Genomic DNA, 24,546 nt, shown 5'->3' on the forward strand with positions numbered 1-24,546 from the left:
ATATCACTTCTCCAGTTCCCAGGAGGGCTTAAAAGCATTGCTCATGTTGATTCTGCACACCCAGACCTGAACAGACAACACACAGGAGAAGCGATTCATTAACTCTGAGTTTAGTGGCCAGACTGCCTGGGTTCGTATCCCAGCTCTGTAGCTCAAGGGCTGGTGACCTTGGGCAGATTACCTCACCTCTCGGTCCTCCATTTCATCAACTGCAAAATGGGTTATTCACAGTGCCCAATTCATAAGGTGGTTATGAAGATTAAATGAGTTATCTAATGTCATATGCATTAGCTGTTATTATTATTACTGTTATTTGGCACAAAGCAATGAAGACTTTTTTTTTTAGAAAAAGGAAGAATATGTTTATTTCTCCTCTATCCACTCAAAATATATCGTGACCATCTGTGGCATTACTGAGATAGCATTTTGGTTAGGCAGCATAAGGCATTACACAGCATTTGATGGTGAAAATATCCATACTTTTAATTTCTATGTCTAGGAATATCTGATGCACAGTCAGAATGGGGTAGCGCCCTGTGAGATCAAAGGTCCAGATAAAAGGCATTTCTATTTGGTGTGGGCAAGGCCAGCTCTTCATTTGGCAGCGTGCTTCTTATACAGCTCCAGGAACTCAGTCACGTCTTCAGGAGACCCCAAGATGATTGGCGCCCTCTGGTGGATGTCAGTGGGAACAATGTCCAATACAGCTTCCTTCCCAGTGGTAGCCAATCCTCCTGCCTTCTCCATGACATAGGCCATGGGGTTACATTCATACAATAGTCTCAACTGGAAAACAAGAGCAGCATTCTCAGACCAGAATAGATTACACAGAAAAGAGATCTGTTTCATAGAAAAATAGTGCAGAGCTGATCAAATTAACCGATACTTTCCCTTACTTTCCATCACAAGGTTGCATCTAAGACCAAATGGTTAATTTAACCATTTGGTTAAATTAAGCCATCCATCAAGAGCCAGCAATAGATTGCCTGATGCAAATGTGAGGCAGACCACCTGGGCTTAGGACCGAATGACATTTTGGCAGAACCGATGTTTCCCTTCTCTTTATAGCACGGAAACTGGACCTAATGAGTGATTCTGTGTGTGTTTTGGATGGAGCTTTGCCTATTCTATAAGCATTTAAAAGTCCATGGTAGTGTCTGGCTGCAGACATCTGGAAAGCAGACTGGCTCCTCCAAACAGTATAATATTGTTTGCAACTCTGTACACATTCTTTTTACAATTCTCCTAAGGCTTGAGGGTTGGGATTTAGTATGTTATACATCTTGGCATTTACTTTTAAATATTAACTTTTTTATTGTATGCATTTTCATGCAGTCTGCCTAGTGAGTAGACAGCTTTTTGCAGGTGTTTCCTGACTATTTCCATACAGGTGTCAGGGTCAGATTCGCAAAACTGAAAAAAAAGAAAAAGGAGGAACCTCAATATTTGTGTTAAGGAACAATTTTTTGAGGCATTAGAGAAAAGCGCTATAAAGCAGGCTAATCACAGGTTGGGATGCCCGAGGTAGGTGGCTATGGTAAGAGTGGGTGTTTTAATTGTTTTCAGTGAACTGGACGCCACATGCCATAAACAGAGATCTGAGCATATCTGAAATACATCCATTTCTAACTATGGGGATTATTCCTATTCTTTCTCTCACATTAAAAATAAAATAAAATAAGAAAAACCTGTCTGTCCTTTGGGAAAAACAAAGGGACAATACTTGAGAAGGAAACACACTGTCCCTCTGTGTCGAAGAAGAGTGGGTGTCCCTTCACCAGCATGAGCAAGCACAGCCCACCCCATGGCTTGTAAGAAGGTTGTGGGCATGAGACCAATGCATCAGTTACAGCTTACCTGAAAGCTCTAGGTGTCCCCAGAGATGCTTTCCTTCCCTAGAAAGGTAGCATTTTCTAAGCAGCAAATGTCAGCTCACTAGTCATTTCAATTTTATGCCTTTTGAAAACAATCAAAGAAAACCTCTTGTTTGGGATGCATATGTGATTTGCTGCCTTGGTAATGAGGCTGGACTGTTTCATTTCATTTTATGAATGGCATTCATTTTGCCCAAGCCAAACCATGTGTATCCACTGGAAGCAGGAAGCACTTTTAGTACCCTCTGACCATAGCATCATTACTTATCTTTAGCAGTGGAAGGGCTCTCAAGAGATCATTTTTAGCTGATATCGCCTGGCTTTAACCAGGACAGCCTTTAATCTAGAAAAGAATATGCCACAGACATCCTTGGCACCCCACTGCAGAGCATAACAGCTACCATGACCTTTCTTTCTTCCTCAGTCAAATCCCCCAGGCTGTAAATGAAATCCACTGCTTCTCAACCACTCTTCAGGGGATTTATTTACCTTTCCGTTGGGGCTTTTCTTGTTAGCTGGGTACAAAAAGATCCCTCCATAGACCAGGGTGCGGTGAACATCAGCCACCATGGAGCCCACGTACCTGGCACCGTAGGGGGCTGAGTTGTCCTACAAGGTTAAGACCAGCAATTGTTAGGGTTACAGAAGAGAGAGCTCTCTTCATGTCCTCTATGCTTATTTGATTCAACAATCAAACAGAGCACCATCAAGGTGTGTGTTTGGGGCTGTGCTAGGAAATGTGATGAAAATTCTGTCCCCAAGCAGCAGAAAATGGAATAATGGAGACAGCCTCTTACATCTTACAATAACCCAAATTACCTGAGGAGGCCCTAAGGAGGGTATGGTGGATTCAGGCTCTGGGGTGGGGCAGGCATTTAGCAGGACCCCGAAGGAGAAGAAAGATTTTGCAGAGCTAAGGAGAGGGGGCAAGGGTGGGGTTTTCATCTCTGCAGGAGCAAGAACTGCCCAGCCAAAGGTAGGGCAACTAGAGAAGCACATGCAGTCTGCCTTGGGCCCTGGGAGGAGCCTGGTGCAGCTGGGGGCAGGAAGGGATCTCTAGGGAAAGGTGGAAGGAGAGATCATAAGGCTGGAGAGAGAGGCTGGGGCCAGCTTGCAGGGCCCTGAATGCCAAACTAACAACATCTGGGCTTCTTCCTCAGAACACAGCAGACTTCAATGGCATTAAGCAAGAGTGAAACTGAGTGAGGCCCGGGCTCCCAGGCATGGAGGCCCTTTTGTCCCCCATTTCTTGTAGGCAAGACTCCAGCCTCCATGACCTTCCCTGAGTTCAAAGGGCAGATTTAAACAGTTGCTAATCAAGAGAGGAACGGTCAAGAAACCACCTGAGGCAAGATTAAAGGAACCAGAGAAGCTCAGTCAAGATTAGGAAACCACCTGAGATGAGATTAAGGTGGAGCAGGCCCTGCTCACACCCTGATCTTGTCAGAGACCCCAGCTCGAACCACTGTTATATAACCCTCATCAAATCCTCCCAGGGTGGGACATATAGTTTTCTTCCTTTCTTTTTCTTTCTTTTTTTTTAATAAAACTTAAAAAAAATATTTATTTATGCATTTATTTATTCTAGCTGCACCGGGTCTTAGTTGCGACATGCAGGATCTTCACTGTGGCATGCGGGATCTAGTTCCCCGACCAGGGATTGAACCCGGGCCCCCTGCATTGGAAGAGCAGAGTCTTACCCGCTGGACAACCAGGGAAGTCCCTGGGACACATAGTTTTCGAGGGCAGGAGCCCACTGTGTCCCCCTTTGCCTGGCAAAGCAATAAAGCTATCCTTTTCTACTTCACCCAAAACTCTGTCTCCGAGATTTGATTCGGCACCGGTGTGTACACAGAGGCCGAGCTTCCAGTAACAAGAGTAGGACAAGATTGGATATTCCTACATAGAACCATCTCTACAAACAGCCATTTCCTCTCTTCGTGTTCAGTGATCTGTAACCTCTTTAGAGAGATGCCATGATGGATGCTCTCAGTCTAGAGATGACTGATAGAAATCCTTCAGGTGCTACAGGGCCGGGGCCTGGGGTGCAAGAACCACGCTTCGTACCAACTGGGATCAGGGACCCCGGCAGTGAAGCAAGTTTTATTGCCATGACTTCATTCATCTGGCGGACTTTACAGTCCTGATTTTCTTCTGCCAAGAGAAAGTGGCAAAGGGGTTGCTGTCTCAGGGCAGAGGTTCCAGTCCCCAGCACAGTGGAATCCACCCACTTCTGTCCCTGCCGCCTTTCTCTCCAGGGTACATCATGAATCAACACATAACTCAGGGGCCCTCCCCCAACCCCGACCCCGCAGCCCTCACTTACCGGGGGGAACTTCTTCCTCTGGACATACTCCATGACAGCAGGGTGGAAGTCCTTGCTGTAGCCCTCATTGAGGCTGTAGATGCTCCCTTTCTTTTTGATCTTCACATCCCTGTCCACCAAAATGAACTCTCCAATGGCCTGTGAAACAGGAAGGAAAGGTGGAGCCGTGACATCTCCTTCAGGCCTGTGGGAGGGGGTGGCGTGAGGCCTGTGTCCTTCAGCACAAAGAGCTTGGTTTTTATTTTTTTTTGTTTTTTCAACTGAGGTATAATTGACATAGCATTATGTTAGTCTCAGGTGTATAACATAATGATTCAATATTTGTAACATTGTGAAATGATTACCAGCAGGGGAGTTTCTCCTTGGCCTGGGATACCCATGCCTTTGAAAAAAAAAAAAAAAAATTGGTGCAGACAGGAGGTAGGATCTCAGGAGAGATGGGCAGCTGAGTTACACCGAAGTGTTCATGGCTGCTCTTAGCTTTCCATTCTTTCGTTTCTATCTGGATGTCATTTTACCCAAGCACCGTGAGTTTCGAATCACAGCATATATAGCTTCTGGTGCCTTTGCTCACTGATCTACAGAGTGCTTCTCAGAACTCAGCCTTCCACAAAGTCCCAGTGCTAAGCTGATGCCTTTAAGGCTTAGGTTCTTCAAAGGAGATTCGAACTTTGGAGTAAGGTGTCACATAACTCCTATAGCTCTGGACTGAGGACTGTTTGGAGCTCCTACACGTCCCTGATAAGAGAGTGATTGAGGCTCCGCCCGTCTGGGTTGGGAGGTTGCTCCATGGAGACAAGAGTTAAGAAGGGAGGTCCCACCTTGGACACATCTCTCCCCAGCCACTTATTCCCGTAGCAAAGCTTGGTTCCTGCCAATATGGAGCATGTTGGAAGTAGAGAGGAAGTGGGGGAGGGAGAGAGGAGGGCAGGGGGTGAAAAGAGACTAGAATTAACAGTGGTCACTGAAAGGTATCATTGTGAGTGATTCTTTTCTTTTTTTCTTTTATGATTTTTTGGTAAAAGTCTGGAAAATGAAGCCATCACACAACAGGTGCTCATGAAGCCATGCTTTGCAGGCGCCCCGCCCTGGTATCTGGCCAGAGCATCCTAGCTGTGAAGGAGGTTAGTCTCTTGTACATGAGAAAGAGACTGAAAAGCTTTTCAAACCTTAAAGCCTGCTAGAAATGCAAATAAAGCTGTTGTGGTCTTCTTAGCAGAAACTGTCAGCCAAAATGAAAAGAAAGCACTAAGTTGACCCCCACCCTGCAGGCATTCATCAGATCTGGGAGGTCAGCCAGCAGGGGGTAGCGCAGCCTCCAAACACTGAGTGGCCATTAAGTGTGAGGAGGGCAAAAGACTATCAAACACACAGAAACTTACTCCCGGACACAAGGTCTGTAATCTGGAAATAAGAGATTTCATGTTTTCTACACATCCATCAACTGAAAGGTAACAGAGAAGTTACCAGAAGAATGTCTGGGGAAGCGGTAAACACCTGCTGAGAGGATAAATCCAAAACATCAGTGATTTCGGAAACTGTACCCTGGGCTCAGAGTGAACTTCGCTTAGGTTCTGCCACTACTTTACCCTGAAATCACCTCCTTTGGAGGCTTAAACTTGTGCTGTTTCCCTACCCTTGTTGATTTATTAAGCACGGGTGCTTCGAAGGAGGCAAAGTCCAGTTGTGCAAGCGTGCGGGGGACAAAGGCAGCCTACATTCTGATTTATCCCACCCACCACCCACGAACCTCGAGGCCCCACCACCAGCAACCCGCCCCTCACAGGATTCTAGCAGCTGATTGTACCTGGTGTTCGGTTTGTCAGCAAAAAGCACCAAATAAATAGTGCTTTTTATGTCTTTTATGCATAAAAATAATGCTTTTTATGCATTAATAGTGCATTAATGTCATCTGAGGACATTTCTAAAACTGAAAGGTATTTATAACCTCAATTCTTTTTCCCTTGGGACACTGGACCAAATGCATAATGAATGTGCCGACCTACGGAAGATGATTCTATGGAGTCCATTTCAATGGTGGGTTTAGTTATGCCAAATATGTAAAGAGATTTCTTTGCTCAATTTATCTGCTCTGTCGAAACTGTCATCTAACAGAATAAATAAAGAACTCCAATTAATACACATGTGGAAGAAATTATCCACAAATTAAAAATTGTTAATGAATATTTTTCATGGCAACTTGGGCTCCTCTCCATGAGGAATTTGTTTCGTTTTTTGTTTTCTGGCCGCACCACGTGGCTTGTGGGATCTTAGTCTTGTCAGGGACTGAACCTGGGCCCCAGCAGTGAAAGCGCCGAGTCCTAACCACTGGACCACCAGGGAACTCCCGAGGGAGTTTTTCTCTATAAGTTGGACAGACTAAGGAATTATCTTCATTTCCTTCTTTATTTTCACTTCCTTGAGTTCGTCAAAGGCTTTCAAAACCACAAGGGCTCACTGAAGGTTTGCGTGCACGTGCACATCAAATGAATTTCGGAGCTAATTTTGAAGAAATGAGGTGGTCCACTGCTTCAGCTGGGACACCCATTCACCTCAGGAAAATAAGCTAGTAATGGATAGCGTGGGTGGCAAACGGACCATCTATGGGCCCCATCTGGTCCACAAATGTGTTTTAGTTGGCTAGCACAGTGTTTTACACATCCAGAAACATTACATTTTCTAAAAATCCAGTGTTTCTTGAAACACTGGAAGCCTTGGCAAGACTGAGCCGCTATTCCCAAGGAGTAACAACTGCCAGACCTCCCCAGTTCCCCAATGCCCTGCCACTGCCCTGCCACCACCCTGACCATCCTTTCCCAGCACACTCCACTCATCTGTGTGGCCTGCTCAGCCCAGTGCGTATCTGAGTCAGCTGAGTCATGTCCACTCTAAAGAATTCATCGTGGAAGAAAGACTCCTTATGCTCTGGACAGACACCATTTCTCACCTCACTAGTCTTCTCACGATGGTCCCTCCATCTCCCTTCCGCCCTTCCCCAACCCATCATCTCTGCCCCTTCATGCGCCTCACCTTCCACCTCTAGGTACTGCCTCTCCCCCCACACACACACCATAAACACTCACTCACAGCCACCAGCGAAGCACCCAGCTTCCCCTGGGGTCTCTCACCGGGTCCAGCATGAAGCAGTTGACTCCATTCGCCATGGCCAGGACCAACATGGTGGCACTGCCATACAGTGCATAGCCAGCAGCCACCAGGTTCCGGCCGGGCTGCAGAGCATCCTTCTCGGAAGGGTCATCAGTTGAAATCTAGGACAAGAAAGAAAACAAAACACGTTTTTGTTGTGTTCTGTTTTGTGGTTCTTTTTTGCAGTTCATCCATTAGCAAGATGCGTTATCAAGGTGCTCTCGTAACGAAATAGGGCTTCTTCCTAGAGAGGCCTTCCTCCTCACATCAGTAATATCCTGATTATATTACCACAGCGGCCTTCCCACCAACCCCCAAATTTCCTGCATCTGGATCCTTCTTTCCAATCAGGGTCCTCCTCCAATTTTACTAATTTGATATTCTCTCATCTCTCCATTATCACTCTCAAAAAAAGAACATGCCTCCTTGTCAGCTCCTACTAATTTAATCTTATTACAGTCATCACTGTCTTTCCCCTGCCTACTCTATCTTTATTTAAACAAATTAAAACAGGGCTGCAGGGCTTCAAGTCTGGTAAGGAAATCAATTTCATGAGCTCCTGCCAGTTGAAGCACATACTCCAGTGAGCAGTGTGGTCCATACTCACACATCAAAGAAATTCTCAGAAATAGGGCAACTGAGAATCTCCAGAGTTGTTACAGTGTAGGGCAAATGCTTTCCCTTTTTTTGACCATGATTCACAGTAAAAAAATACATTTTGCATCACAAACCAGTACCAACACACATGCACCCGCACACACAACTACAAAAATTTAATAAAACAATACTTAGGGCTTCCCTGGTGGCGCAGTGGTTGAGAGTTCGCCTGCCGATGCAGGGGACACGGGTTCGTGCTCCGGTCCGGGAAGATCCCACATGCCGCGGAGCGGCTGGGCCCGTGAGCCATGGCCGCTGAGCCTGCGTGTCCGGAGCCTGTGCTCCACAACGGGAGAGGCCACAACAGTGAGAGGCCCGCGTATCACATACACACACACACACACACACACACACACACACACACACACACAAACAACAACAACAACAACTTACATTTAGAACATGACATGTACTCTAATCTTTTCTTTGTTTTTTATTAAAAACACAGCCCACTGGGTCGTGTGACTCAGTTTGTTCCCTAATACTAAGGAAAGGAAAAACTTAAGGGCATGGCTCCTAATCAATGATTACTAACTGATAATTACCTTCTTAACACTTGACAATTGGCTTCTATGATTCTCAAAACAGCCTCAAACAAATCTTTCAGCTTGAATATTCTCTATTTGAATTTAAACAGAAATGAAAATGGGCAGTTTCTGCCAATTTGATTTATTTGTTCCCCAACCGCAGATTCCAGGGGCTGAGAATAAGTAAGGGCATCTATCTATATCATGATACTAGAGATGGAGGTCATCTCAGCAAAAACATTCCTGGTATGGGACTTCCCTGGTGGTCCAGTGGGTAAGACTCCATGCTCCCAATACAGGAGATCTGGGTTTAGACCCCTGGTCAGGGAACTAGATCCCTCATGCATGCCACAACAAAGAGTTCGCATGCTGCAATTAATAGTCCACATGCCGCAGCTAAAGATCTCACGTGTCACAACTAAGACCCAGTGCAGCCTAAATAACTAAACAAATAAATATTTTAAAAAAGAAATACATTCCTGGTAATTTCTTCCTATAACTTTTGAAAGTGTGGTCCAGAGACCATGTACATCAGAATCACTTGAGATGCTTATTTAAAATGCAATTCTGGGGCTGCAGCCTTGACTTACTAAGTCAGACTTTCTAAGGTGGGCCCTGGGAATCTGTATTTTACCATGCACCATAGCTGACTCTTGCACTGAAGCTTAAGAACTACTCATGTAAAAGGAAATGTCAAAAGAGCCATTTCTCTCTTTTTTTCCCCTTGTCTCCAATCTTTGTGTTTAATAGTTTTCATCTAGGTGGTTGGTTGCTTGCTTGGCTGGTTGGGTTGGGTCAAGTTATTTAATTTAGTTTGGTTTGTATTCACAGGGTAGTGCTTTGCCGCTAAATACAGATTAAACACAGTATCAAAAATTTGAGTTGTTTCTCAGACTCCAAATTTTGCCAGTGTACAACCTTGAAAAAGGAACCAGCTTCCTTCAAAGCCAGTGACATAGTGGGAGGAAAACAGTCAAGCTCTAACCGCTTCCTCTGTCATAACTACTTAACACTGAAAGTGCAGCACAAAATAAGACAAAGACAACATTTAAATAAGTGAGTTGACTGGAAGCCCCTAGGCTTGGAGTAGTCAGTTCTCCAACAGGAAAAGTCCCCCAGGGATTCACCTCATCCAGAACCACCCATGTCTGTCTGTGGCACAAGGATGAACAGCCTTTCCCTGAAACACTGTCACCAAATAATCTCAGCCTTCAACTTCCTTGCATGGAATAAGAAACGGTAACATTATCTATGATCCATATACTCAAAAGAAAGACAAAATAATTCCATCTAGTCATTAATTTGGAGGAATACTTTTCTGCCCCGACCCCCTTTCTAATGCATGAATTCCCTCCTCCAAACCCTCAGCAATGAATGCCTTTGTTCCAAGGGAATCCACTACAGTCTCATGTGGATGCTCATGGACCAACGTGCATAAAGCACTTGACAAAATTAAAAAGCCTCTGGACCCTACCTTTACTTATCCCAGGCCACCACCTGCTGTAGGTGTTGCTCTGTTTTAATCCATGTCACTCCATATAGAGTATGAAAGACACCATGGATTCTGGAGACTTGAGGTGGTGCAGGAGAAAGTCAGGCAGAAGTGGGGTGGGGCTGTCATATCATCAGATGGTCTTCCTCAGAGCGGCAGCCAAACCCTCCCTAGAAGGTCTCATAGGGCATATGGCAGAGTCTCCAGTAACTCAGCCAATATTGTTCACCTACTATTGTACCAGGCTGCCTAGCAGACAAAAAAATATATAAGAGAAGGTCCCTGCTCTCAAGGCATTTATAATCTGCAGTGAACATCCATTGACTTTGCCTGGCCAGCACCCATCACCCTTCTGCTGATAATTGCACCTTAACCTTCCTCAAAATACTACCCCCCTGGCCCTCAGCTCCAGGAGTGAGCACATGACCCTGGTGTGGCCAATCAGATCACTGCATGCCTCAGGCCACAGTGATTGGTTGAGAGATGGAGACATGACCTAAGCCAAGACAATCGGGGCCAATGAGATGATATTCTTGTTGGAATTGTTGGAAAAGAGGTTTGCATCTTCTGTTTGAGTTGCTGAAAGGATTGGATGTGGGCCCAGACCTACTGGGAGCCATTTTGCCACCAGAGAGGAGGAAGCAATAGAGATGGAGAGGAAGTGTGTCCTGTTTATGTCGTCTGAGTCCTTGAATGTAGCTGTATTACCCACTGGACTTTCTAGTTACATGAACCAATAATTCTCTTTTCCTTTCCTCCCTCCTTTCTTTCCTCCCTCCCTCCCTCCTTTCCTTCCTCAAGCTAGTTTGAGTTGTGATACTCTCTGTTGAATCTTAATACACAAAACACGACAAGTAATATTAATAGCTACCATTTATACAGCACTTTTTATGTGCCAGGCACTATTTTCATTGCCGTTATGCTTAATTTTCAGTATCTCCCCTTTATGGATAAGGAAACAAGAGGTTACCTTGCCCAAGGTCCCACAGAGCTAGGTCCCACATTCCATATGGCTATTACATCTCCCTGTGCCCAGTTAAGGGAAGTGAATTGGATTCTGAAGCTGCTAGAGCTCTTTTGAAACTCTGCTTTTAGTCGTGGGGACTGGATATTTTTAAAGGGTGTTGAAAATTAGAATGGTATCCAATAGAGGGTGACCACACTAGAGAGGTCGAAAAGCCATCTCACATGAAAGATATTCAACTTGAAGAAGATTTAAAAGAAGGGGAGGGGAGGGAAAAAAGCCATTTCCAAGCATGTAAAAGAGTCTTATTTTCTGATGCTCCAAAAGGCCATATGAGCAACAGGGAGATAGATTTTGACCCAATATTTGGACAAACACTCTAGAATTCTACCTTTTCTGAATGTCTCCAGCCAGAGGCGGGGTGACCCTTCCGGAGGTTCTGTGGCAGGAACTTCGTAGAAACAGTGGACCACAGGCCCTAAGAGATCCCTTTGGAGCCTATTTCCAGGCACCATGTGGGCAAGACCAGATCACTGTTTCCGAGTTCCAGTTACCAACTAATGTTATGCCACTGAGCGGGTGCACCAGGGAGCTGAATTCCAGCCCAGATCCAGCTCTACAGAAAGCAGAAAAGGTCTCCTTTAAAGCATCAGACGGTCAATATTTATGACCCATAAATCCTCAAACAATCAATAAGGCTTTTGAAAACTGAAGCGACTTAAAGGGAATGTGACACTCATCACCTCTTTCGGTCTTTTAAGAGAGTCACTTCAGGTTTATTGAGAAGAGTGTGGAGACTCATTGTTGAGTTGTTCTAGCATTTGTTAATTCCAGTTGCTGTTGCAGGCTGTTTTGATTTTTTTTAGTTGATAGCCAGTGTCAGTTTTCTAGGGTTTTTTTTTCCTTAAAAAGAGTCTTTATTTGGGGGGTTAAGGTGGAAACCGGGGCTGGCAAACATTAGTGTTGCTTTAGCTTTGATTGAGTCATTACCAGAAGTCTTCCTCTACATGAAGAATTTTGCTGCAAACTTTTCTTGCTATACTATATAGATCTGATAACTTGCAGGTAAAATTACATGCCTCCATGTCTATAACAAGAATGGGATGTTTCATGGTATGACTTGGAAAACAGATTAATTACTGCCTTTGTCTTTCTGGTATGAGTATTAGAACTTTCAGTTACTCAGATTGATCTGCCTCCCGGCCAAGACAAACGCAAAATACATTTCAATGAGGAAAGAGAACTGTCCCATGGTGGTCCTACTTCCCATGTTTGAAAGGAGATTATGTGCAATAGTAGACAACAAGTCACTTTGAAAAACAAAGCACAAATTGCGGTCTCACTTCTTAAAAGTTATGGCCTCTGTATCCCAGAATACGAAAGTTGGAAAGGGCTCAGCCTCAAAGGCATCTGTGAGGTCTTATTTCTAAAATAAACAAGAAGGCTGAAGCCAAGATGACATATTTTAGATTTCATCATTTTTTATGATGGGCCCACGGCTATTCATTCTATTTTTCACTTGTATATATTTGGATGCACTTCCACCAAACCGCCCCCCTCCACCCACAAACACACACACACACTTAAAGTAAGAGAAGGGAAGAGAGACTTTTGAGGTAGAGTTACCTGCTCAGGTCACCCAAGTAGAAAAGACCCAGGGCAGGAGCCTGGATCCCACACTGTACCAGTGTGCTTTCTATAATTTATAGCAGAGTCAGCAAACTCTTTCCATAAACCAACAGATAGTAAATATTCTAGGCTCTACTGTCACACAGTCTTTATCAAAATCACTTAACCCTGCCTGTGCAGTGCAAAATCAGCCAAAGGCAACATAGAAAACAAGTGAGCTGACCATATGGCATTAAAACTTTATGGACAGTGAAAATTAAATTTCATATAAATATCACGGGTCATGAAATATTATTCTTTAGATTTTCTTTTTAGCCATTCAAAAATTCAGAAGAGTTATTTTTTGCTCACAGGCCATAACAATCAGGCAATGGGCTGGATTTGGCCCGGGGAGACCATAGTTTGCAGACCCCTGATTTAGAGGATTTAAAGGACAATTTTGATATAAGTACTCTCTATCGTTGTCACACTCTCACAATTTTCAGTCACATAGTTACATCATTGCAGCTACCCTACACTGTCTCTTTTGTTTTTAATTTTATTTTCTGTCACAAAAGAAAGCAAGGTACAGTTAAAAGAGTGAAATATCTTTCTCTTCCCACCCACCTTTTACTACATTTTCTTTTAACAACCTAATAGATTTTCACTCTGCAGTTAAGGCTGGAAAAAGTCAGAACTTGACATATAAACCTATTTCAAGCCTCACAAGGTTTCATGATCTACATTCTGGCTGTGCCACCAATAGTGAAACAGGACTGGATGTTCAACCTTAACTCTCCTTTTGGTCCCAAACCAGGAGCTTGATCCATTGCATTTTACCTTTCTGTAGATGCCAAAGATGGTTCCAATGGATATAAGGCAGTCGATGTTGGAAGATCCATCAAGAGGATCAAAACAGACCACATATTTACCCTGAGCAAAAAAAAAGAAAACACAACTTTACATTTTAAATGAACACATTGGGACTTCCCTTGTGGCGCAGTGGTTAAGAATCCGCCTGCCAATGCAGGGGACATGGGTTTGATCCCCGGTCCAGGAAGATCCCACATGCCATGGAGCAACTAAGCCCGTGCACCACAACTACTAAGCCTGCATGCTGCAACTACTGAAGCCCGCGCACCTAGAGCCCATGCTCCGCAACAAGCAAAGCCACCGCAATGAGAAGCCTGTGCACTGCAACAAAGAGCAGCCACTGCTCGCTGCAATTAGAGAAAGCCTGCGCACAGCAACAAAGACCCAATGCAGCCAAAAAGAAAAAAAAAACAAACACATTGTAACGAAATAAAGAGTATACACTAAGGGGTTAAAAGAGGGAATCTAGGCGAAAATTCAAGAAATGTGTCTTATTTATACTCTGTCAGGGAAGGTATGAGGTGGTATACAGAGTGAAAATAACAACAACAAATATATATCAAAAGATCATTAGGCAGAGAAAACACAACTTAGAATAGGAGTCATAGATATAGATAAAGGTGACGAATACAGATAATTAAGTAATAATTTCCTATATCATTGATTTGAATGAATCATAATTTTGGTTTGAGTTTCCTGGCAGTCAAAGGAAGAAGAGAAACAAAACTTTATTCATAAGGGCAAAACATAATATCTTAGGTGAAGCAAAGACAACATTAAGATCTCTAAGAAAATTACCATGCAGTTCTTATAGATGACACTTGGGGTTACAGTGCACAGAGTTCTCAACCATATCCCTACTGTAATTCCCAAAGGAAATAACCCTCAGCTGTTGTAGGACTACTAAAGACTCATTCTTTGGACAGGATTTTCAGGGGTATGCGAGAGCTGCCTGGAGTCAGCTCTCAAGGGCCAATGGTGCACATCTCTTCCCAACTCTGTTTTCAGTGATGTCGTGTTGGTAGCCTAAAATCAACTCTGGGGGACCATTTGCACAGTTGAAAGTGGCAAGCGCTACAAATCAGAGGGGTTTTTTTCTAACAGAGAGCCAGTTTACCAGCACACTACTGGAGATTTTCCACCTCCAAATTAGCCACTTTAAGAGGTGGTTTATAAATTTCTGCATCAAATTAAGGCAATTCTTTGATTCCCTGACCTCTTGCTCTTAACAAATCACCTTGGTTGATGCAGGAGAAACTGTCATCAGGAAAACAGGAACACGCTTACCACGAAGGCACACTGTAGTCAGAGGAGTTGGGCAGACCAATAGAGAATACTAAAAACAAATTCAATCCACATGCCTAAAACTGCCAAGTACCTTCAGAAGCCCAGCAGAGAACAACATGAACTTTGAATCTGACACGTAGTGTATTTTAAGAATGATGTAAAACAAGTTAATCAGATGTGGCTCCCCATCCCTCTTATAAAGGTCAGACTGGATATCAGGCAGTCTCTTTAAATTCATCTTCTGACTGATTTTTTTCTCATCCTACTCCTTCATGTCCCCAGTTCATCTCAAACAGGGAAAGATAGTAACCCATCTGAAATGGGTTTTTTTGTTGTTATTATCATTACATGATTTTCGTTGTTCAGTGAAAGCTGGATATACTCTTTCATTCACTTTTTCAACAATAATTTATTGTTGATCCCCTACAATGTTGTGCTAGAGGCTGGGATACAGAGAAAAATATAATTCATTCTCTACCCTCAAGAAGCAACCAGACCATAATTGAGCAGGACCCTACAGGGCTTTCTTAAGACAGATTCAGGAACCTTTAGTTCCTCTTCATGGGGTATATATAATATTCTGAGCCATATCCTTTAAGCTGTTTTGCAGATACTGAATCCCCCACAGGTGGAAGAAGTTAACTACATGATGACCAGACTAGAAATGACAAAAGATCCTCCATCTTACACAGTTCTTTTTAAGAACTGGCCTCAAGGAGATGGGAAAAACTGACCCTGGAGTTGAAGATTAGCTGTACTTAAAACAATCAAGATGACACTGATCAGACCACCACATGGCCAATTTCAAGATGATTATCAGAGCTAACTGTGCTGTTCTGCATGTAGCCCCCTCCCTCTGCTTATACACCCCTGAAACTCCCCTTTAAAAACTCTTGCCCCCAGATGGGCAACAGGGAGTTGGTTCTTTGGGACGTGAGTCCACCTTCTCCCCAGGATTGCTGGCTTCCTCAATAAGGCTATCTTTCCTTTTACCCAACACCTGTCTCTCAGTATTGGATTCTTGAGCATCCTGAGTTTGGTAACAAGATTAATAGGATTCCAATGGATTCCAATGCATGAATCACTGATATGAACAGCTTAGATTGGCAGGAAGGTTGGTTATGAAGGTTGGGAATTGGGTGGATGGAAGGACGTAGTTAACAGAGCCAGACTTTGAAGAGCCTTGAACATGACAATAAAAAGTTAGAAGTGGAGATGAGTATGAGTATATTTGAGTCTCTCCCATGTACGAGCATGCAGGAGAGATGATAACGGCATGGACTGTGGTGGAAGTGTAGATAGGAGAGGACAGTTTGAGATATGGCAGTGAAGTGGAATCTGTGAAATGATGACTGATGGTTCAGGAGGGATCTAGGCTGTGTCTTAGGAATCCAGCTTGGCTGAACAAGTGGAGTTATTTATGAAGCCAGAAAGAAAAATGATTACATTAAAATCCTCAATAGTGTAGGAGCAGACCCACCCTTTTCTCAGGTTCTACTATTATGGCGTGTTTATCTTCTTCCGACACAAGAACACAGGTAGCAAAAGATGACTTTAACACATTAATAACCAGGTCATTGGAGAGGACATCCAACTTCTTCACTTGATCACCTGTCACGTTGGTAGAGCCAGCAATTCCATAGCTACAGGGAAGAAAAGATACAAAAATATAAGCCATGACCACCAGAATATGTCAATGCATCAATAAACTCACTCAAAGAGGGCATTTGGTAAGATTTAGAAGAAAGGAAAGAAGACACATGATTTGGGAGCAATAGAATGAGAAAGATGGTCATCCATCTGGATTGGCCCCTGGAGGGAAGGAGATATTGTCATTCACCTGTCCAGTGCCTATCATGGTGCCCAGCACACCTCTGTGATTAAATCGATGTTTCTCAAGTTTTTTTTTCATTATGGCCCCTAAGGAGGTTTTTTTTCCCTAACACACTCCCCCATGAAATTTTAATATTGCAGATAAAGTCTGTATCTGTTTATTCACTGTATGTACATATATTTCACACCCAAAAAGATTGATTTTTTTTCACCTGCCCCAAGAACCAATTTTCACTCCCGAATGCATGAGCTAATGCATAATGAACCGGTTGACAGACATAGCAAGCAAGGAAACCCTCTGGGTGGGAAGGAGCCTGAGAGGGAAACTAAGCCAAGGGATCTATGGTTTTATAGCTGATGAGACCCCAAAAGAAAAGTAATATCTACAGATCCCACTACCCCATTTTATAGAGGAGGACACTCACTCCAAGACACCAATGGGCTTCTCTAAACTGGAGCAGCAGAGCCGAGGTGAGAAGCTCACTTTGACTTCCAAGCCAGGCCTCTCCTAATGGCACCTCACTGCCTCTGGCAGGAGTCCTAGGGGCTGAAGGGATTGGGAAGTCTGGAGTCCTTACTTTATTTTCAAGGTATCTGCAAGTCAGTAATTGTGGAGCTTCCAGAATCCAAGTGGCTGGTCCAAAATGGAGCCTAGTTTGTTAGAATGAAGGAAGAGGAAGGTTGTCATAGCCTGGGGTTGAGTAGGAACACTGAAAGGAGGGGAAATGTTTTAGAAGAAAGATGCACTGAACAAGATAAGAGACTGGATGTGGGAAGGGAAAGAGTAGGAGCATTGAAGATACCACCAAACAGCTGAGAATGGGAGAGAAGGGGTACCACGGCGCCCTTGGCTGAGATTGCTGGGAGCACTTGCCTGGGGACTGATTGTCACGGCATTCACTGCTCAACTCCTGAAAATGCATTTTCTCTAAACATAACTTGCATGTCTCTTGCTGGACAAAACTGAGCCAACAGCAGAAACTGTCTGAACCCAAATGGTTCACCTGGCCTGACTCTCCAGGAGGTAACTCCAGTTATCATCAAGCCCATTCTCCAGTGTTGCCTCTTTCAGCATTGTTCCCTCGCCCACCTGGAAAACAGCGTCTTGTCCCTCTAGCCCTCCTCCCACTTCTTTTCATCATGTCACTCCTATTTCATGAGTAAAAGACCAAGGGATCTATCAGACTTGCAGCTGGGGTTTCGCTTCTCTTTCCACATAGTCTCTTTCTCACTTCAATTGTGAGGCCGACACTGATGAAGAAAGAAGGCAGCCAAATTCTGGATGGAACTAGGGCTTAGCAGGGGCCAACAACTCAATGGCCTACATCTTCCTCAATGGCCCTGCTGGAACCAATTGGCTCTCTTTCCTAGCCTGACACTTCCACCATTAAAGTCACTACTAATTCAGGAGGGTGAATAACGCTGATGGAAAAGAACATGGGCTTCATGGCAGAGACCTGGCTCAGCCCTCAGCTCTGCAAGTCCCCTGCTCTCTCTGAGTCCTCCTTTTCACTCGTGACCATGGAGGGTAATGATGCTTCGTGGGGCTGTTGGAGGATTATACACTTATCACACATACACAAAGGGTTTAGCACAGCCCTTCACACTTCATGTTAAGTTCCTTGTTTGCTCTATAAAGGGAGCACTCATTAGGGATCTGCAATACTGTGGGAGGGGAGGGGGCTCTCAAGATCCCCCAGGCTTCATCATCTTCGTGTTGGCATGGTTGTTTAATCTGTACTTCCACGAGGATGAGGACAGAGGGTATGTTTTCCCCCACTGTGTCCCAACTTCCAGCACACAGTAGTCCCTCTAGCAATACTTGCTGAAAAGCATCCGCTGAAGATAAGAGAAACCCAGGCCTGCAGGAATAAGTATAGGAGCGGTAGACTTCAAGGTCATTCCACACCTTAAGAGTGTGGAGGAAGCCACTGGCACAGTCCCCAGAGGGACCGGCCTATGGGGACAGTTCCAGGGAGGCCTGGGAGGCTGGGACAGGTGGACAAAGCACTGAGGCAGACATGGGAAAAGCCTACTTTACACTTTGCTCTGGGTATCTGGCTCAGCGAGATAGGTGAAGAACAGTCAGGCCTCAGTTCCTCTTACTCAAAAGCTTCCTAGAGGCCTGTGTGAGTGATCATTTATTCCACAAATATCTATTGTCCCCACTGTGCTGAGTGCTGGGGTTACAGTGCTGAGCGAGATGGATGAGATCCCTGCCCTCATGGAGCTTATATTCTAGTGAGTGAGGCAAACAAGAAACAAGCAAGTGCTTTTGAATGAATAAGATAATGTTGGATAGTGACGGGTGCTCTAATAAAATGAAACAAGATGCTGGGGGATGGCAGGGTAAGGGGTTTAGATGGTCAAGGAAGGTCTCACTGCAAAGTAGCAGTTCCAGCTGAAGGATACTTTGAATGTTTTTCAAACGAAAATGAAGCTATAACAAAACCCTAAAAGAGCCCAAATGAGCCAGCCAGTAATGATTCCAAAGAACAGTTCCGGGTCAGTAATTTATCCAAAGGAACAGGGAGTTTGTTTTTCACATATTTCCAAATGGGAGGAGTTACTCTGTGCACATTTATATAAGTAACTTTTTAAACCTCAAAGTCTTTTTCCCATGCGGTGAGCTACAAGAGGTTACAGGCAGCGTCAGGGCAGCTGGATTGTCTAGCCAAGACCACCAGCCAGGTTCCTCACTGCTGTTCCAGGGTTCTGAGGTGGATCCTGCCCTTGGGTCACCACCTGTCCACGGGGAGTCGGGAGGGGCCATATAACAGCTGCAGGATGAACACTGTAGGGGACACTCACCACACCAGAACTGAAATGGCCATCTTCATGGCCAAACCATGCAGACCACTGGGATGGCTCTACCTCCCTGCCTGGTTGGGTGGTCACCCCTCCTTGCTCCTCTTTACTCCCATGGAGGGTCCCTCCTCTGTTCTAACCAGAAGGACCTTTCCCCATCTATCCTCCAGTTGCTTGTGAAGCATAAAAAACATGGAGATAGATGATTCTGGGACCCTCAAACTCAAAATTCAGGCACTTTATAACTCTTCTAGGTCATCTTCTGGGAGGGTTTCCCTTGGTGAGACCTTGTGTTAGGAAAGTCTTCGAGAAGGCCCAGGAAAGTGATTCTAAGGTAGAAACAGGATTCAGGAGAATGAATTCCCAGCTTGCCATGTCAATAGTGACAATATCTGAGTCTATACCCAATCACCTCAGATTCTGTACGTTGCACCTTAGCGCAGGAAGTTAGCCATGACACGAGGAGTTTCTCACACGGCCCTGTGTCATCCTGCCCAGGGATGATAAGTCAGGACTAGGCAAACGCTCAGTCAGGCTTCTCCCAAGATGCCTCAGGAGGGGCCCCCAGAAGGGAAGCAAGACCCCCGAGGGAACACATTCCACGGATCACTGAAAAGCCGGAAGCAGGAAAGGCTTCTACAACTTTGACAGAAGAAAAAGCCCTAAGGAAATCCTCAAGGAACTAATTAGCCAAAGAGCACATAGAGTTTATTTTCTTCATAAGTTTTCAGAAAATCCCTTAGAAACAATACTCTTCTGCATTCTGATCAGTCGTCATTCCATCAAAGGCCCCAAAGGATAGAAGAGCCTTTACTGTATAACCCGATGGCCACGTGCGGGAGCAGTGGGGAAAGGCAGCATCATCACGCGCTTTCCTCCATGGGCTGGGACTCTAGACCCCGGGAGTTCAAATCCCAGCTCCGCCACGTGTTAACCAACCCTGTGCAAATCTCTTAGCTTCTCTGATCTTTGGTAAAATGGGAATTTAGTGCATCTATGTCATAGTACGTAGAGAGGGGGAGTAAATGAGTTGACATAGGTAAAGGGCTTAGAACAGAGACTGGCACCAAGGTAGTGAACAAGAAATGGTATCATTCTCTTCCCATCCCTAACTCCCCTCAGCAGTAATACAACCATGCTGAGAAGCAAGGTGGGTCCTGACAAGAACACAGCACCAGGGACCTGGGTTCAAATTCTGCCTTTCCTCTTACTGATTATATGACTTCCATCAAATTGTCTCAGCTCCCTGATTGTTTCCAGGCTTTGTAAGGGTGAGGGCTAACCCACGTGATGCACCTGATTCATAGCGGCCAATGGCAGCCATCATTGTTCTTAATGGAGCCCACAGATTGGTTGTACAGGTTGGTTGACGAAGGGGAGGGGAAATGACTTCTAAACCAGTTTTTCAGGCAGCTCCTGGGAAGACAGGCAATGTAGAACAGTGTCACAGGTAACTAACTGACAAGAAAAGAAAGTGCTCGAAGTTCACATTTGACTGAAGTCTCCCTGGGAATATTATTTCATTTGAGATGCTTATGATATGTCACTTCAATTTTATTCATATTAGTTGGCCCTGCAGCCCAAGTTGTTCAGGGCAGCACAGCATCCTGTGGTTTATGCTGTCAGGGTTTATGTCCCTGTGCCTGTTTGTTTTTATACCCCCAGAGACACAAAATTTCTCTTTCTGGAGTTTGGGGAAAAAAATCAATTTGAGAAGCTGCTGTCTGTAATATCTCTTCTTTTTGTTTTTTGTTTTTTTTGGCCACACCACAGGGCGAGTATTGTAATATCTCCTTTTATGCTTACTATAAAAACCTCACTGAAAATTTGAAACAACTGTTAGGTCATTTTAATTCATATGATGGGAAACTCTTTAGAAGGATAGGTTAATTTAGCCAGTATTTTTAAATCCTTAGATATTTGGACTAAATATTAGCATGGTTTTTCAAATTTGCATATGGTTTCTACAGCCATTTCACAGCCATAAAGTCTGCAATTAATGATGGTCAGGAGAAAGGCTTCTTTAACATTTCTGAAGCAGATCCCTAGACACAAGGACCGGAGCCAGGGCCACACTTAGGGAAGAACTTTCGATGACTTCCTTGATTTGCTAACTAACTAGACCTTTTCCTTCTGATGTCAGCATGGCAGTGTAAAGCAGGCCGCCCTTTAGATAGCATGCACAAGAGCCAAGAGGAAGAGCTCATTTTTAGAAGAAAAAGGAAGGCAGGTTATTATTTAATCCTTATCACTGAAGTCGAAGGTAACATGACTTGTTATTGATTGATTCTGAAGTAAATGACCAACCATTCACCCAGCCCAGAACATCCAAAGGTCAGATGAGAAATACAGGCCGCCCTCGGTATCCTGGGGTTCTGCATCTGCGAATTTCCACCCGTAGTTAGTTGAATCCAAGATCACACAGGGCGGACTGTACTCAGCCATTTTACCTAAAGGACTTAAGCATTCGCGGATTTTGGTATCTGCTGGGTGTTCTGGAACCAATCCCTGGTGGATACCTAGGGACAACTATACATTGAAGAAGAGGTGTCAACCAGAGCAGCTTCAAAGGCCACAAACCCCAAGGTTGGCTTGAGTTCATGCCAGCCCAAAATGAGCAAATAGGATGGTATGTGGCTGGCTATGCTTCTGGTGTGGAAAGGAAGTTACGATTCCGTTTTGGTAATATGGAGATGATAATACAAGAAATATAAGATACATATGATAAAATTTCCAGAAATTTAAGATTGTAAACTCTGCAAACTTGAAGATAAGCTCAGGTATGTGTTAACTGACCTGTAATTCCAAAATTAAAACTAAAGTTATTTATTATTTTCTTCCACCAAACAACAGAAGTGACCTCACATTTACAAGAAAGTTTTCTTGATGTCACGTGAGCATGATGGGAAGTTTCCGGTAACCAATCTGAGGGAGCAAAGTCATCTTAATATATAATATTCTAGCCTGGAATATATACCTGTTGAAATGCATGTGGGCAACTACTAAGGAATGAAAAGCAGAATATAGAGCTATCTGTTTTCTAGAAACAAAAAACTTCAACTTAGGAAAACAATGAGGACAGTATCAATTTAATGAACTCAGTTCCTCCGCATACAACTCTTTGAGGATTAAAAAAACAGTTGTCTCCATCTTACAAGTGGGGAAGCTGAGGCTCAGAGATGTTACTCCAATTGCCTAAATCCTCACAGAAGTTAAATAGCAGAGGCAGGAATTTGAGCCCAGCTCCACCTCTCTCCAAAATGTGCTCTTAAAGCCTTGCATGTTCCTGTTCTGCTAAACCGGGTCCTAATTTTCTTCCTCTTCCTCTTGCCTGAGGGGTGGATGTGCCAAAATCCAGTGGCCTAATCTTTAGTCAGTTCTTCACACCCAAATTCCAGACTGTCGCAACTAACTGCAGCCTGGGCAACATCTCCAGCTGTATGGCCCTCTAACACCTCAAGTTCCACATCACCAAAATGTCAGCATCATCTTCCTACCCTTCTCCAGCCTCTAAAACTCAGCTCCTCCTTTGGAATTCTGGGTTTTGAGGTTTTTTTTTTTTGTTTTTTCGTTTTTGTTTGTTTTTGTTTGTAATGGCACAGCCCTGCTCTCGGGGTTCTTTGAGAACCTCCCTTGCTGTCCTTCTCCCCCATCCCCACCCAGACTTCTCCCAGATCCTCCCCCTCCTCCCCTCTAATCCCCTAGCTCTGAATGCTGCTTTCCTCACCTCTCCCCTCTTCAGTTGGTGTTCCACATGTCTTAGCTTTCTCTCTTTTAACTCTATACTTCCAGCCATACCTGCCCCAGATGAATCTCCATTCATTCCACTGCCCCACTCAAAAACCTGTACCTCTCCCCTTTGCTTATGCCCCCAAATATAAAGTATTCACCCTTGCCATTTGATGTTCCCCCAATGCACCCACAATTTAACATCCGCAAATGCCCCACCACTACATTACTTGAAGTAGTCCAGGCTTCAGTCAAACTGAATGAGCAACTTTTCCAGAAACATCTTCCTACTTTGTACATTTCCTTACACGATGGCCCAGCCTAAAATGCTCTCCAGCCATCAAGCCTATGACCATCTTTTCCTGACCATTGCAAATGCCTATCTTGATACTCCACAGTTCTCTGCATCCACATCATATTTTTGGTACCTCTAGGAAAGTATCTTTCAGATCTCTATTGTTTTATAATTCTATACTTGTAATATTTTTCCTACAGCATAAGCTCTGTATCATTCTCATCTCTCAGTCTCTTCTAGAACTAGAGAGAGAGAGAGAGAGAGAGAGAGAGAGAGAGAGAGCTCTCCAGGCTCTACGTTTAAACTCCTGATCTGTCCCTGATGAGGAGTCATGGATGGCTGAGCTCCATAAACTGGTTCCGCAAGGTTCCTGCAATCTGCCATCATCTTGTCCCTCTGGCTAGATGCCCTTCTAGGGCAAGTCATCAGCACTAACAAGTTATTTGCAGGCATGCTGGCCTTTTCATCCAGGATATGGAAGTCATGAGTATAATCTGGAGGCCTAGGTTGAGATCTTGTCTTATTGCCCCCTGCTCAACTACATGTGATACTGAGACAGTCAAATTGATTTTCCCACAGGAGTACTTAATGTCCAGGTTCTAGTGCTCCTCTGTCAGCCACCCACATGGCCATGCATCAACACCCATTTCACAGGTACAATGCTGTGTGAAATAGTCAAAGACCAGTGGCATGCCCAAACATGTGGGAAATGTCAAATAGCTCTTGATATGTCCATGCAGTGGAACACAATGCAGCAATTAAAAACGAGGAGGTGGATTTACATGTCCTAACATTGAAGGATGTTGAATATATATATTGTTGAATAATGAAAGCAAACTGCAGAAGAATATGTAAAGTGTGATTCCATTTTGTTTGCTACTTACAAAGAGTCATATGGAAATATGTATCCATGTATAAATTTATATTAATATAAAGAAGTATCTAGTATAACTGACTCACTTTGCTGTACACCCAAAAACTAACACAACATTGTAAATCAACTATACTCCAATTTTTTAAAAAGACATTAAAAAAAAAAAGAAAAAGAAGTATCGGGCTTCCCTGGTGGCACAGTGGTTGAGTGTCCGCCTGCTGATGCAGGGGACACGGGTTCCTGCCCTGGTCC

General features: G+C 44.1%; 1 protein-coding gene across 3 annotated transcripts in view; it reads right to left on the reverse strand.

The window, feature by feature from the left end:
* Window positions 1-457: 457 nt before the first annotated feature.
* FBP1 (fructose-bisphosphatase 1) overlaps window positions 458-24,546 on the reverse strand; it is a 26,594-nt gene continuing 2,505 nt past the window's right edge. The window contains exons 2-7 of one of the 3 annotated variants that reach the window (XM_055087266.1): window positions 16,236-16,398; window positions 13,436-13,528; window positions 7,288-7,469; window positions 4,201-4,384; window positions 2,364-2,483; window positions 458-786 (exon numbers count right to left, since the gene is read on the reverse strand). In XM_055087266.1, coding sequence (XP_054943241.1) covers window positions 595-786; window positions 2,364-2,483; window positions 4,201-4,384; window positions 7,288-7,469; window positions 13,436-13,528; window positions 16,236-16,398 — 934 coding nt within the window. In that variant the 3' untranslated portion in view covers window positions 458-594. The remainder of the gene's footprint in view (window positions 787-2,363; window positions 2,484-4,200; window positions 4,385-7,287; window positions 7,470-13,435; window positions 13,529-16,235; window positions 16,399-24,546) is intronic. The other 2 variants (XM_007121875.3, XM_055087267.1) reach the window with 2 other exon arrangements.

This window comes from Physeter macrocephalus, chromosome 9 (genome assembly GCF_002837175.3).
Source record: "Physeter macrocephalus isolate SW-GA chromosome 9, ASM283717v5, whole genome shotgun sequence".
In the NCBI taxonomy this organism is placed as follows: Eukaryota; Metazoa; Chordata; class Mammalia; order Artiodactyla; family Physeteridae; genus Physeter; species Physeter macrocephalus.